Source organism: Typopeltis vanoorti, chromosome 15 (assembly GCF_054136105.1).
Source record: "Typopeltis vanoorti isolate ZY-2024b chromosome 15, IOZ_Tvanoo_1.0, whole genome shotgun sequence".
Taxonomy (NCBI): Eukaryota; Metazoa; Arthropoda; class Arachnida; order Uropygi; family Thelyphonidae; genus Typopeltis; species Typopeltis vanoorti.
This window is the reverse complement of record NC_143563.1, coordinates 38,928,189-38,943,119: the sequence shown is the minus strand read 5'-3', so window position 1 is coordinate 38,943,119 and position 14,931 is coordinate 38,928,189. Positions and strand designations below refer to the sequence as shown.

The following is a 14,931-nucleotide window of genomic DNA, read 5'->3' as shown; positions in this document are numbered from 1 at the left end:
CGGCCAGAGTAATAACGCAAGAAGTTAGTATAAAAGCCAAAAAATTAGCGGATACGACAATGAGCAACCCATCACAAATCAGAACTCAAGTTCTACAAAATGTTTCTTCTGCAGTAGAAGGAATGCTTCCAAATCATAGCAGTCTGTGAAGAAATATTCAAAGAAAAAAAAATCAGCTAACGCCTTTTTATTCCAGTACACGGGATTAGGTGAGACTGAACTTTTGGAGACTGAATGGGCAGTTCAATCTCCACTGGTACCCAATCAGAGATAGATGGCCCAAGGCTATCACTAATTAAGTGGTACGCAGTGAAGAGAGACTGCTCAAATGTGCCACCATCTCGTGGTCCCTAACCCTAACACAATATATTTAATGTCTGAAATAATGTGGGTTCTACGGTCGATTTTCTTGAGTTTACGGGACGAAAAACCCGAGTTTCCGGGAGGAAAAACCCGCTTGCCCGTGCCAGAGATCGACTAACTCGGGAACCGGTCGAAAAAAGGCTTAGAAAAATTTCCTGTAGTCGCCGACTAGACTCGAAACTAAATCTTCCTTCGTGCGGCCAAGCGCCGTGGCGTGTAAACGCCACATCCACAGGCTCACTTCTGAAGAATAGAAACAAGAAATATAAATATAAAAATAAAATTAAAAAATTCTCAATTATATCAATAGTGAAATATCTCTATACTTCTATATAATTGTACTTAGCAATTTGTTTCATTTGAGAGATAATCAAGAGCTTGAAATTTATTTTAAATTAATTTAGATGTCACGTATCCATAGTACTGAAAAGATTCACTATTAATTATATCAATAGTGAAATATTTCTATACTTCTATATAACTGTACTTGGCAATTTGTTTCATTTGAGAGATAACCAAGAGTTTGACATTTATTTAAATTAATTTAGATGTCACGTATACAATTTAGTATACGATAAAGATTATAAATTTTGAATACATGCCTTTTATTTACTGAAACTTGTTCTTTTCACGTGGTAACTGTAACGTTGACACAAATATCGGTAATAAACAAACAACTAGTCTTACTGTTTAATAGAAGTCAAAATATCTTGCGAATGCGTATTAAACTATATAACCGCACAAAAAGCGCCCAATTGATAAATTGCGAAACAAGACACCTTACGCAGGGACGTTCAGAAATACTTCATCAGACAATAAAAATAAACTTAATTATAAGCGAGATTTTTCAAATTTTATGTTCATACTGTAATTCTATGCAAACTTTCAATATAACTTCAATACAATTCGTAATTCTACACAATAAAAATAAACTTAAATAAACTTGCTTAAATATAAAGAGCCAACAGGCTTCATTTCGGCGATATAAACACTATTTAAATTAAGGGGATATTAAATCCCACATTGTTTTAAAACCGAATAAGAAACTCAAAAAATTGGAATCAGAGAGTTTCATGCCGAATATAGTAAACTATAAAAAAATCGGCGATTACTAGCGTAAGCTAATGCAAGTAGTCCTAGTATGTAGTACAATACTGGGCAACTCGTTGCAAAGGTGAGTAAACTCAACTTTACTTACCTTTATAATAAGCCCGGTATTGTTGCAAAGGTGAGTAAACTCGCCTTTGCAACGAGTTGCCCGGTATTGTACTACGTACTAGGACTACTTGCATTAGCTTACGCTAGTAATCGCCGATTTTTTTTATAGTTTACTATATTCGGCATGAAACTCTCTTATTCCAATCTTTGAGTTTCTTATTCGGTTTTAAAACAATGTGGGATTTAATATCCCCTTAATTTAAATAAATTAAATAAACTTAATTATAAGCAAGATTTTTCACTTTTTTTGTTTATACCGTTCTTTACAGTAAAACTGAAAATCATCGAACCTGTTTCTCCTCTTCATTATTTATTCCATCTACCTCTGTCTCCTGGAACAGCCTTCCTCATCTTGTAATTCCTAAACAATTTCAACCTACAGCTCCTTAAGAAAACTATCGATAAGTTTCTTCTTTCTCATCCTTCATCTGCACCTACCATACGACACTGATGTGCTGTAAGCTGATATGCTATCTCTGGTCTTTAATCTTTGATCCAGTGTTTTATTTCTAACCCAGCTCTCAGATTCATAAGCTAAAGTTGGTTTGAACCGTGTCTTAAATATGGTTAATTTAGTGTTTCGACAAATTTCTTTCTTATTCCATATAAATTTATTCAGCTGACTTTCTACCAAACCAGCTTAGCTAATACTGCTGTTTCGAAATTTAATTTGCAACCTTCAGTAAAAAGTATGCCTAAATAGCTAAAATATTTTACTTGTTCTATAGGTTGTTAACTATTCAGGATACAGTTCATGTTTTCAATGATTCTACCTATTTTCTTTGTCTTTGTCATTTTATTTCTGAATTTCATACCAAATTTACTACAACAGTTTTTCAATTTAACCAAGAAATGTACTGGATTTACTCGTAGGTATAGCATCTTCTGCATAAAGTAAAGCGCTAAGATTAACAATTTTGTTAATCTTAGTGCTTTGTGATTCATAAAGATGATGAATAACTTTGGAGATAATGTGCGCCCTTGTCACACATCTGAATTAACATCAAACCATCTTCCTGTACCTCCATCAATTCTAATTGTTGACTTAGTTTAAATAGAGACTATAACCCTTCATGCGTGGGAAGCACATAAAAATGTATTGCTAAATATAATGTCCCATTAACACCATATAACTGTAGCGTTATATTACCAATATTTCTCAATTGTTTCTCTTAAAGTGAAAATCTGATCCTGACAATCTCTATATGGCCTGAATCCAGCTTGTTGTTCTCTTCCACAATTTTCTTAGCTGCTTCTCAAGTACACTTGCATAAATCTTACCAGAAGTACTCTGTAGGGAAATACTCTTGTAATTCCCCATTCGGTTTTATTTCATTTTTTCTAGATGGGTACTATAAGTGCTTTACACCAATCATCTGGAATTCGACCCTCACACCAGACCTTCTGCATTATACAGTGTAGGCATTGCAAAACTTTTTCACCTCCATATTTGAACATTCTGGTCGAATTTCATCTATTCCAGCTGCCTTTTCACATTACAGGCTTTTGACTGCTTTTTATACCTTCAAATATGCATATATATTCTAGACTGTATTCTCGGTTGGAGTTTATACCATTGTGCTGTCACTACTTGTTTCATTTAGCAATCTTTTAAAGTAATTACTCGAGACATCTAAAATATCTTATCTTCAATTTTCCTGTAATCTTTATCATCTTTGATTCCTTTTTAGTACTCTTTCACTCATATCTAAGTTTTTAAAATAGTTTCTAGAATATTTTGCCACCTTCCTGGTATAGATTTTCTATGTTCTTACCAAACTCTGTCCATGACTTTTGTTTAGTTAATTTTATAGAGCATTAGGCTTTCTTACATTTTTCTCTGTATTCTCTAAGAACACAAGCTGACTTACTGTTCAGTAACGTTTGATATGATTTCTTCTGTATATAAAATATACACAAGATATTTTATATACACACACTTATATACTGTATAAAACAAAACAATACTGTATAAAACAAAGCTTATTTAATATTAAGTAACTTTTTAAAGATTATATGACATAGCCAAACTTCACCTACAATCATGAATGGGAGCTGAGCTCAAGGATATCAATAAATCACGACCTTTAGAGGGGAGATCATGATACATATGTGTTATTAAAGCTATGTCATTAAATTACGTGATTTTCTTTTTTTGCTATATGTTATATCTGTGTACCATCCTGCTTATTTATTTTCAAATAGACCTTTTATATAAAGAGGAATTATAGCTTTGGTGTCATCATTATTGAGCTTCCACGTTGTTTGTTATGATTAATAATGTTAATAATCCTATCGGACTTTTCTTTTTGATGCTGTTGTAACCATAACGGTTATTACGAAGATATTTCTTATAATATGTAGTTCTGTTTAGAGAGACGGTTTATTAGAACAGATAATGGTTTTCTTTTAGAGGTGGTGACAGGGGTCGACACACAAAACGGAAATAGTTGTCTGCTGAACAGTTTTCACTATTTCTGGACTTAGCTAACTAGTCGTTAGTAGTTTGTCATGCGCAAAAGTTTGTACGAAGCAAAAGGCGGGCTTCGAAACGTTCATTTTGTTAATAACATAGATTGTATACTGCATATTTACGTGAATCATTTATATTGTAATTTATTACAACAGTCAGATTTTTATTTTTAAGCTGTGACGAATATAACATTAATGGAAAGCAAGCTCAACAAAAATGTAGTCATTTTTATAAGGTAATATAATAATGTATTATATATTAAGTATATTTATACTGAAAATTATCTGAATTCATGCCAAAATAACTTTGGCTTAAAACTATATAATTAAATTATTATTTTCTTTCTTTTACCAGCCGCCAGGACGGAAGGGAATATTTAATAAATGCTACTATTATTGCTGTTTATTATTAAACGTGGAATCCGTTGTGTGGCTTAAGTCGTGCATTTCGTAACGAATTTACTTGTAGCAGCACATGGAGTATATAAAAACTAATTTATAAACACTGAATTTTGGAATAAGATCATAATAGCAGTGAACTAGGCATTAAGGGACAATTGGTGATCTCGTACTTCAGTTACTACCACATTTGTAGTAGATTTAATAGAAGCAAAGAAACTAAATTTATAATTATGAACACTAGATTTTTATATAAAAGCAAGATAAAACATATCGAGTTAAAGTGCTTGTGATTTCAACATCTCCAGTTTAATTATATAAAATATTTTAAATTTCAATAGTCATGGGATATTTGAAATTTGTGATGACTGTCGAAACGAAGAGTTACGTAAAGCTTATCGATTATAGTAATTTTTTGTGTTATTTTAACTATGATGGGCTTGACTTGATTGAGATAGATGGAAGGTAAAAGTATTTATTGTATATTTTAAGTTTCCAATTGGTTAACTAAATTTAGAATCGTAGTGACTGAGGTCTGTTAATTAATGATTGAAATTTATGATTACTGTTGAAAAGCTGATAGAGATACTTCAGGATTCTAGCCATTCTTTTGTTCTGACTGTGCTGGATTTAATTTTAGATGAATAAAAGTAGTTCAAATTCTGGAAAGTATCCTGATCTATATAATTTACATTGATGTTGATACATTCATTCTTGATAAACATTCTCATACATTCATTATCAAGAATGATTTGGATGTCATGTTGGAGCCTTAATGGAATGTATGCAGCACTCAGAAAGGATTAAAGCCTCCAACATGATGTCCTCACAGCACTTAAGCCTCAACACACGGAATGATTTGGATGATTAATAGCAGCATTGAATTGACTTTGAAATTTTTATCTAGTTTATTGTTAATTGGCAGAATTATTGGTAACCTCTTTTAAAATTTGATTTTTCTCATTAAAGATTACTTCAAGTCATGTTGGTAATATTTATATTACAATAGTGGTATAGCCACATGCCCTTGGAATTCACAGCATGGAGTTCTGCTACTGGATTACAATTTAGTCAGTTTATTATTATTATTACTATATGAGACTCCCAGGAAGTCGAGAACTTATTGAGGGAGGCTATACATCACACACACCAGCTGCCATACCTTCTCTTAAAGTCATTCACGCCAGATGCACTCACCACTTCAACAGGCAAATTGTTTTGCACACTTTCACTTTTTGCTCTGTGAGAGAAAAATTTAGCCTCACCCCTTTCTTAACTGCATACAAACTTAACCTTCGTGGATGTTCCCTTGTTCTCACCTTTCATATAACAAAAAATTTCATTGGTCAATAAACTATAATACCCTTTCAGGAGTTTATAGACCTCTACCATATCACTCCTGTTTACCAGTGTCTTCAGTCCACATACTCTCAATCTGTCCTTGTAATATACATTCCATAATCCCACTATGATTGTTGTAATAACTCTTCTTTCTCCATTTTGACAACATCTTTATCCCTTTCAAAACTAGAGACCAAACCTGCCTACAGTAAGCCAGGTATGGTCTTTTGAAGATCTTGTAAAATGGCAAAATGACTTCCTTAACCTTGCATGTTAACTGTTCATTTTAACATTGCAATTAACCCATGAGTTGGTTTTGCAGTTTTTGCAGATGTAACACTCTTTGCCTTAAGTTGCTTCTTGCACATGGTGCTTTAGAAAGTTGTCACAACAACTAAATAAATTCTCTTTAATTCTTAACATGAGTTTTCTGTACTGTTCAATGAATGTTAGGATAATTTAAGTTGCACACAATGATTACTCATTGAGTACCCATCAGGATAATTTGATTTGTTCATCTCTAGCAACTGGACTGGAAGGTCAGGAGCAACTTCCTCCCACTATATATTTTAACCTGTTAGCCACTACTTCCCACCAGATATCCTCAAATTCACTGCTACCTGTGACATTATTACCATTTTTGCTTCATGAGTTGCTACCCTACTGGACTCAAGTCATCTTATATCATTAGTACTCCCTCCCTCCCCTCCTATCTTGTCTCATTCCATTTACTATACTTTTACACTTGATTCTAGTAACTACATCTGACTACAATTACTACATTCATCCCTGTATGCTTTAATTTATATGGAAACTTGGTAGTATTCTGTTAAATGTCCTGTTAAATCTAAGAATCTCACAATCATCAATTTCTCTTATCTTTTATTGTAAAATTATATGTATTTAGATACATTAAACACCTACTTAGAAGACTGTATATTTAAACTTTCTGTGTATTTCTAATATATGGCTGTGACTTATTATTTTCAGATAGCAGTGGCTCTGATGTGTTCAGCACATAATATGGTACCTCAAGAAAAGTGTAAAAACTGCTAAAAATAGCCAGAAAATTCAGTTTTGTTAGCTTTACTTGCAAGAAATTGCTTTACTCATCAAGGATTAATTCTGTTCTTTGTAGCATGCATAAAATTGTTTCCAGACCTTGTAAGGATGACTCTAAGAGTAAATCATAAATTTCTAAATAGTATTCTAATCAGGAATACTTTTATATTCATAACAAAAAACAAAAACAAGCACAGCTTGCTATAAATTTAGATATCAGTATATTTAATTTTACATAGACTTTGCAGAATGAAAAAAATTGTTAAACATAATAAAGGTTCACTTGTAGAATCTTCATGTGCTACTGCATTGTGTATAATACCTCATTCAGAAAAGCTATTATGTGAAAAATTTTTGGCAACTCAGAAAATTTCTGGTGAGTTTAGAGAACTTCATACAACTGGGGAATCATCAAAATGTGGCAAGGCATTTTCTAACTCATCAAATCTTGAAAAATATAGAAAGACTTCTTATTTTAAAAAAACATTTATTTGTAAAATATGTGATAAAGGATTTATAAAAGCAAAAGATTTTTATGTACATAAAATAACTCATAGCACAAAAAAATGTTTTATCTGTGAAATATGTAACAAAGCATTTAAAATTTTAGATTGGCTTAAAAGTCACCAAAGATTAACTCATCCAAGGAAACCTTTTAACTGTGAATTGTGTACCAAAGTGTTTTTACTGTTACATAGTCTAAAATCATATATAACATTTCATAACAATGAGAAACCTTGCACTTGTACAGCACATGAAATATCATTTATAGATACCACATATGTAAAACGGCATATGGAAGTTAATACTAATGAGAATACATCTGGATGTGAAATGCCCATGAAAGATTGTATGAAATTGGAAAATCATAAAGTCCACATGAAATCTGATAACAGTGAGAAACATGTAAGTAAAGAAATTGTGCTAGAAGCAGTACATCATAAAACACCCTTAAGAATTCATAATAATGCAGAAGCTTGTACTTCCAAATCATGTGAGAAGTCATTCGGGGACATTTGTTTAAATGAGTACATTAAAATTCAAAGTGATAAGAAAAAAAATTTGTGTAAAATATGTGGAAAACAATTTTCACAATCAAAAAATCTTGAAAAACATATAAGAATACATACTGATGATGATTCTTTAACCTGTCATGTTTGTGGAACATCTTTTTTGTACTTATCCTCTCTTAAGTTACATAAACTTATTCATACCATGTAATTAAGCCTTTTATGAGAATGTTTTGGTAATATTTTTATTGAATCATTAATATTCTTATTATTATCATGCTTTTCCAGAAAATTTTTCTACTTGATTTTAACTGAATTCAGCTGAGTTAGCTGGTCTGAAATTGATTGTGCGGAGTTTTTAATCACAAACATCTCTTGTCATGCCATGAACTTTGTGAGATATTTGTAAGTTTGTGGCATGATCTTTGTCATCTGCCTGTGTATATTCTTTACTGTTTCATCACCTCCAAATCATCCAACTTCCAAATAACTATGTATGCCATAGTCCTGATGCTCTAATCAGGACCTTATACAATGGAAAATTAGTAAGTTAACAAATGGTTATACAAAAAATATAAAAAGTGAAATGTAAATCTCAGAAATACTTAATCTCCTTCAACATTTGCACACTTGTTCCATTGCTTTATTAGTGTTTCATGAGCCTCTTTGGTCAGAAAGACCTGGGTTTCATTCCTGTTTATGATGTGAGGAACCTTTATCTGGTCTCTTTCAACTAAAGGTGAGTTAGCAGGTCTCTTAAGGAGGTAGAGGGTTTTTCACCTGGTAACTGAGGTTTTTGTCCTTCAGAACAGGCAAATCGGCTTCGTGAACACACGCACACACAGATATCATAAAATTCATATACCTAATCCCTTATTAGAAGGGCTCAACCTTCCCCCCCCCAAAGGGATAGGGAGAAAAGTGGAACATCGTACGAATAAATAAATAATCAGTCCTTCAAAACTAGCAGCATAGAATTATTTTGTCTGTTCTTTCAGCTAACTCCACACTTCATTTTTAAGCTCCCAGTAATCAGCAAAATTTACCACCGAGATGTTGTTTCACCAAGCCAAACAGGTGAAAGTTGCTTGGGACAAGGTCCGGGTTCTATAGTTGCTGTTGAAGGAATTTCTACCTAAGTTGTTGGATTCTCTTCAGGATTCCTGTATGACATCTTGCATTATCATGTAGGACCAATTTTGTCTTGTTGCACTCCTCTTGTCAGTGGACTTGGAAAATTTCAGTGAATTGCATACCAAAGCTTCAGTAAAATTTCACAATAAATGTAGTATTCAAATTTTTCACCACACTTCTGAAAATGGACCAGTAGTACTCCCTGGGAATCCCAAAAGCCTAAGCATTACTTTCGACTTCTTTCTTACTGGTGAAGTGGGATGTGTCCATTACATTGACACAATAAATTTTGTAGAATTAAGGGTTAAGAATTAAGACACAGCAGACTTGTGCTTTTTTGTATTGACATGGTCAGTTATATCTGCCTTACCTCAGTGGCAATGTTAAATTCTGCATGGCACACGCTACATTTCACTCTTGAGCTATCATCACAATCGCTGCTTTTTGTTATGAAAATGAAAGGGAAAAGATCCTTCAATTTTTCATTGAAATTATACTTTCTTTTGGGCATTTTGTAACAAACGGTATAACTTTATTAATTTAAAAAATACAATATTCACAATTAATACGAGAATGCAAGAATACGAAATGAACAGTTCAAAACTAGGTTATATCACATACCTTGTAGCGATACAAAAACAAATTAACACCTGAGCTTAGTTCACATAGCGTACGATATTTGACAGTCCGAAATGTTTCTCATTGGTTGAAAGAAAATGAACTATCGTGGCGCGTTAATATTCAAAAACACGTTGACCAATGAGAAACATTTCGGACTGTCGGATATCGTACGCTATGCGAACTAAGCTTGAGACAAAAGATTGCTAAAAATTTACGGTCGACCAGACGAACGAAATAGATGCCGTGGTTGCGATTAGTTAAACATACAGTGTCTCCCTCATTCTGACATTCTTTTCTCCGGCTGAATGAAATGTATGGAACTGAATCGTTTTCCCAAAATTTTAACATTCTGGTATTTCACCGAACTACAAAATAAATGTCTCTGCTTTTTGTTTTGTAAACATACATTTTTAAAAGCAACCAAAAATATTATGACTTGTACTTATTCTTATTAGAAATGTTAATATTTTTATAATCTAAAAAATCTGGGACATTTAGCGTCCCGAACTAAGCATATAGGGACGCCGGGACAGAAGTAATAAAACCGGGACGTATGGGATCCTTAGTTGTAATACCCACAATTCATCCCCTGTAACAGTCCTGTTCAACATGTATTCTTTTTCATCTGCATAGCAGAAAGAGATACTGCAACACCAGATCCACTTGATTTTGTCCATAGGGTTCAGTTCTCTGAGCACTCACCCTGCACACACACACACACACTTTCCAAACATTTTTAAAGTCATGTATTATGCTGTAGGCTGGACCATAAAATCAACCTGTTGTTCTTGCTTTGCTGTCTGTTGTTTTCTACCTGTCATCTTGGATTCTATTCATCTGTTCCTCCCATCTCATAGTGGCCTTATGTTGCATTCTCAAGAGGCAACTGATTAGGAACTGGTGCATACTTCTGGCCATAAACTTGGGAGTCATCTTCACAGGCATGAAGAGCACTTAGGGAAAATAGATGGGAAGAAAAAAAAAACCTACTACATCAAAGCTAGAGTCCTGTTATCTGTTGGGCTAGAGATTATCTAACATAAATTAATGCAAAAGTTAGGCTGCAGATAATTTACACAAAACCAATATTGATGATGGCTAATATATGAAATAAAAGCTGAAATTATTGCTTAGAGTCCTGAAGTGAGGGTTTGCTGGAGAACTTGAAACAAATTATGTACCTGAATGTGTGCCAACCCTATTCTAAGGAACTTTTAGGCCACCATTAGTTTAGATTAGGATGGTTGATCAGAATTTCATAGACTTATTTAAATTTATGTTTGTACCAAGCTTTTGTATGACGTGAGAAACAAGTACCTTTCTAATTTTATGTATTGTCGAGAGCGTGATCATAGAGGCTCATTTTATTTAAAATTGGTTGTTATTAATGTCTTTTTTTTTTTTTTTTTTTAATTTTGGTTATATTATAAATTAAAGATGCCAAGAAATTATATTCTTGGTTTCATCCTTTATCCAAGTATAAGCAAACAAAGTTTGTGCGTGAAGGGCCACTACCCAAACTGGTAGTGGTCCTTCCCATAGTTTTGACCTTTATTAAAGTCTCATCAGTGGGAGACTTTATTGGTCTTAATTGGTTTAGTCATTCAAAAACCTAACTTCTTGTTCCATCTCTGATATCAAGAGATGGACTAACAGTCAACTAACTTCAAATTTAGCTCTGTTTTAGAAAATACCCACCTGCATTAGTATTGATCACCAAGTTCATGAATTTGTTTTTTGTGCTGAAGCTTTACATATGCCGGCCTGGTTGGCCGAGTGATTAGCATATCCACTCTCCAGCCAAAAGGCTTCGTATTCAAATCCTGCCGTGGGCATAGATGTTTGATTGACTGTGAAAATACTAGTGGTGGGCAGTAAATGCCATTGGTGTAGATGATGCAGTTTGTATGACGTAGTTGAAGAATTGAGTGGTGGAGACGACAGTTGTAGAGTAGGTGCCCTCCCTCGATGAGTCTTTCAACTCCTTGGAGGTATCACATAATAATAATATACTCCAGATGACCTTGATACGAAGGTTGGCAAGGTTTGTTGCAGATTTCCCCCTCCTCCCTTAATATTTTTTGGTTAACTGAAGTTTCTGTTTTATAGTGAGCACATCTCTCTTCTGATTTTCAGATATATTCCTAGGGGTGAGAACTTCAAAAAATTACATACTACAAGAAAGTACATCACTTGATTACCTTAGTAAGAACTATACTCTTAGCACACACACTTCCCACTCCCTGTGTGCCAGTACATGCACTGAATGAGTCACCTAATGATATATCTGCTTTTACAAACCAGCTATTCATGGATATATTTTTAGTGTGTAATTTTATGATATATATATATTCAGCAAATTAAATGACGAATCATGCATAGATTATCTGCAAATTGAATAATCCATCCATACCCGAATAATTAATAAGAGTACACTGTACTGATAATTAATTCACTCTCTTATAACCAAATATTGTTCAATCTTAATGGCTTCTTAATTGTTAACTGTTGTTAACATGAATGGCTTGTCCATTCATGGATATGACATTCCCATCCCATTTTCTCATTTGCTTCTTTGCATCATATTATTTACACTTATAATATACTTAGCTGATCATGTTATATGTCATCTACTGAACAAAACTATGAAGAGAGTGAGCTCTGTATATGTAAATATGTAGAAAATTCTGATCCAGCAGAGGCTTCCTATAAATTTAATATGAAACATATCTTTAGAGACCAGTTTCTTTTTCAGTTATTCTTCGACATTCACATTGATGTGATAACAATTCTTAAAATAAATACACGCACACATTCATGGTTATTTCATGAATGTCATAATTAAATGACTGATAATTCAGTTGAAAAAAACAGTTGGTTATTTACCTGATAACATATAAATCTGACAACAGAATTTTTCTGTGAATGGGAAATGTTTTAATAGAACATTCATGCTCTGTTCAAGATTGTATAGTTTTTCAGTTAGAGGAAGCATTAGTTATTTAGTATGAATCAATGGTAAACCTACATTTCTTTTGTAGGCCTGCCATTTATTCTTATCCACAAAATAAAGTTGTTGAGTTCATGAGTGTGCTCATCAGGGCTACTGGAAAATGCTAATGAGCTTTTAAGCCCTCATTCAGTCCTATGCCCACCTCTCTGTATTGTGAAGGTTTTGCAGTTTGACAGTGCTGCCACTAGCAGAAATCCAGATAAAATTCCTAAATATATATAGCATTATCAATTTAGTAATTATAATAAATCCTTTGTATACAGAAAATATGTGAAAGATTTTTAATGGGTAGAAATTTTTTTCTTTTTATGCATATTCTCTAAATTGGTTTATAAATGCCCCATAAAAGTTTAATTTATTTAGTTTAGATAAAAATAATAATAATGGAATCCTGAAATAACAATCAAACATTAGTATTTTAAAAAAAAATGCCTCTAATAACTATTTACTAACAGTTTATTATATATGTATTAGGTATTGTTCCTAGAGAAAAAAAACTAAAAATATATATATATATATATATATATATATATATATATATATATATCATTACCATTTGTGTGTTTTACATAGTCAAGTTTATTCTGTTTGATGTGATTGTGAAACAGCTTTATGAATAATTGTACATTTTTTTTTTGATCAAGCTTTCACATTAGAGTGATCAAAATAGTGAATAAGAAATTCATCCTAAATCAATTCTTCTTCCATAAAGATTCATTTAATGAGAAAATTCACTTCAATAAGTTACAATTTTTGTCACCGTAGTACAAAAACAAAAATTATTTGATCTGTAGCTTCATAGGTAATATACATTGAAATTACGAGCTGTGTTCCATAGTGCTAAAAGTCTGTTTCCAGATCCTATGTAAATTATTTTCATTTACTGTTCATGAGCATAATTTGTTGGATTTTATCAAATAATTCTGTCAACACAAAGATAATAATCTTTGTGCAATATTAATATTATGTATTAATGTATTACTCTAAATGATTTTATTCCATTTGTAAATAAAGTTTATTTCTTACTTTTTTTAATCATTCAAGATGATAACACATGCAAGTTAAAAGTGAATACATATATACTGTATTTAAATAAGTATTGAGACACTCCTGTTTTAAAAGAACATATTGATATGTATATATTGTCACACATGACCTTTTCTGTTATACAAAACAAAGAGATATATGCTTAGGAGCTGACTATATCTGTACACTGTCGGTGGCACTTAACAGAAAAATGTGATGGCTTAAAAACAGGTGTTATAACATATCTGTGACCATCCATTCATGGCTTGTAAGAGACTGCATTGCCTAAAGTGAGTTATTGGCACCAGTACTAATTTCCTCTACAACAAATGTAAAGGAAATTAACAGAGTGAATGAAATTTTCCATGAAATGTAGAATGATCAACCAGGAGTTCAAGTTAGTAGTAGGATGCTACAAGAAGAGCTGCACTATCTTGATTGCTGTGGAAAACCATCTCCATGTAAGCCATACATCAGTCAGCAGTCTACACACAAATTGCCCTGGTGTCAAGAACACCATGACTACTCTATAGAGCATTGAACACACATAATATGGTGTGATGAACCATGTTCAGTGGTGCACCCAAAGAAAAAGGGAGAAAAAAAATAGCAAAAAAATTTCCAAAAATCTTTTCCTAATTAAAATTCTTTTTTTTTTTTTTTTTAAATTTATGTTGTGTCGTGTCTTTTATTTCTATACTACTTATGAATTAGCGATCATTGCAGATGCTCAGTCATAGGTCATATGCGATGTATAGTGAGTATTCTCAACTCAGTCCCCCCCCCCCCCGATTAAATCCTGAGTGCACTGCGGACCATATTTCGTTGGGGAGGTGCAAATGCTTAGGGAATGCTTTACTTAAACATCCAAACTGTGAAGTTTGATAATAGATGTAGTGATTGTGCCTGGAAGGATGAACTCTAGTTATTCAATGCTTGAAAGGGAGATACTGAGATACGAGTGATGTTAGCTTGGTCCACCTTTGCAACCATTTGCCCGGTGTTGTACTACCTTACCCCAGTCCTGAAGATACTTTCAGGCGCAAACTTTGTTTGCTCACACTTGGATAAAGGATTAAAGTAAATTTATTATAGTCTAACCAAGTGAAAAATAAACTTTCAACATCTTTCTCTAAATCCAGAGTAATTTAATAAAAAGGTGGCACACCTTTTGGCAACTCCTATAGGTAGAGATGACCTTGGTATTGCTTCTGCCTGGTATCTCCACGTCTGGGCCTGGCTCCCACTGAAGAGACCTCAATAAAGGTCAAA

The 14,931-nt window shown here is 33.0% G+C and overlaps 1 protein-coding gene across 2 annotated transcripts; it reads left to right on the top strand.

Moving 5' to 3' along the window:
• The first annotated feature begins 4,151 nt into the window (after positions 1–4,151).
• On the top strand, positions 4,152–13,066 carry LOC150098656 (uncharacterized). 2 transcript variants are annotated; one of them, XM_090404677.1, is made up of 2 exons: positions 4,152–4,289; positions 6,784–13,066. In XM_090404677.1, the coding sequence occupies exon 2, from the start codon at positions 7,105–7,107 to the stop codon at positions 8,074–8,076; it is 972 nt and encodes a 323-aa protein (XP_090260803.1). In that variant the 5' UTR covers positions 4,152–4,289; positions 6,784–7,104; the 3' UTR covers positions 8,077–13,066. The 2 variants fall into 2 exon arrangements, with proteins under 2 accessions (XP_090260803.1, XP_090260802.1); XM_090404676.1 differs by lacking the exon at positions 4,152–4,289 and adding an exon at positions 4,488–4,917.
• The last annotated feature ends 1,865 nt before the right edge of the window (positions 13,067–14,931 follow it).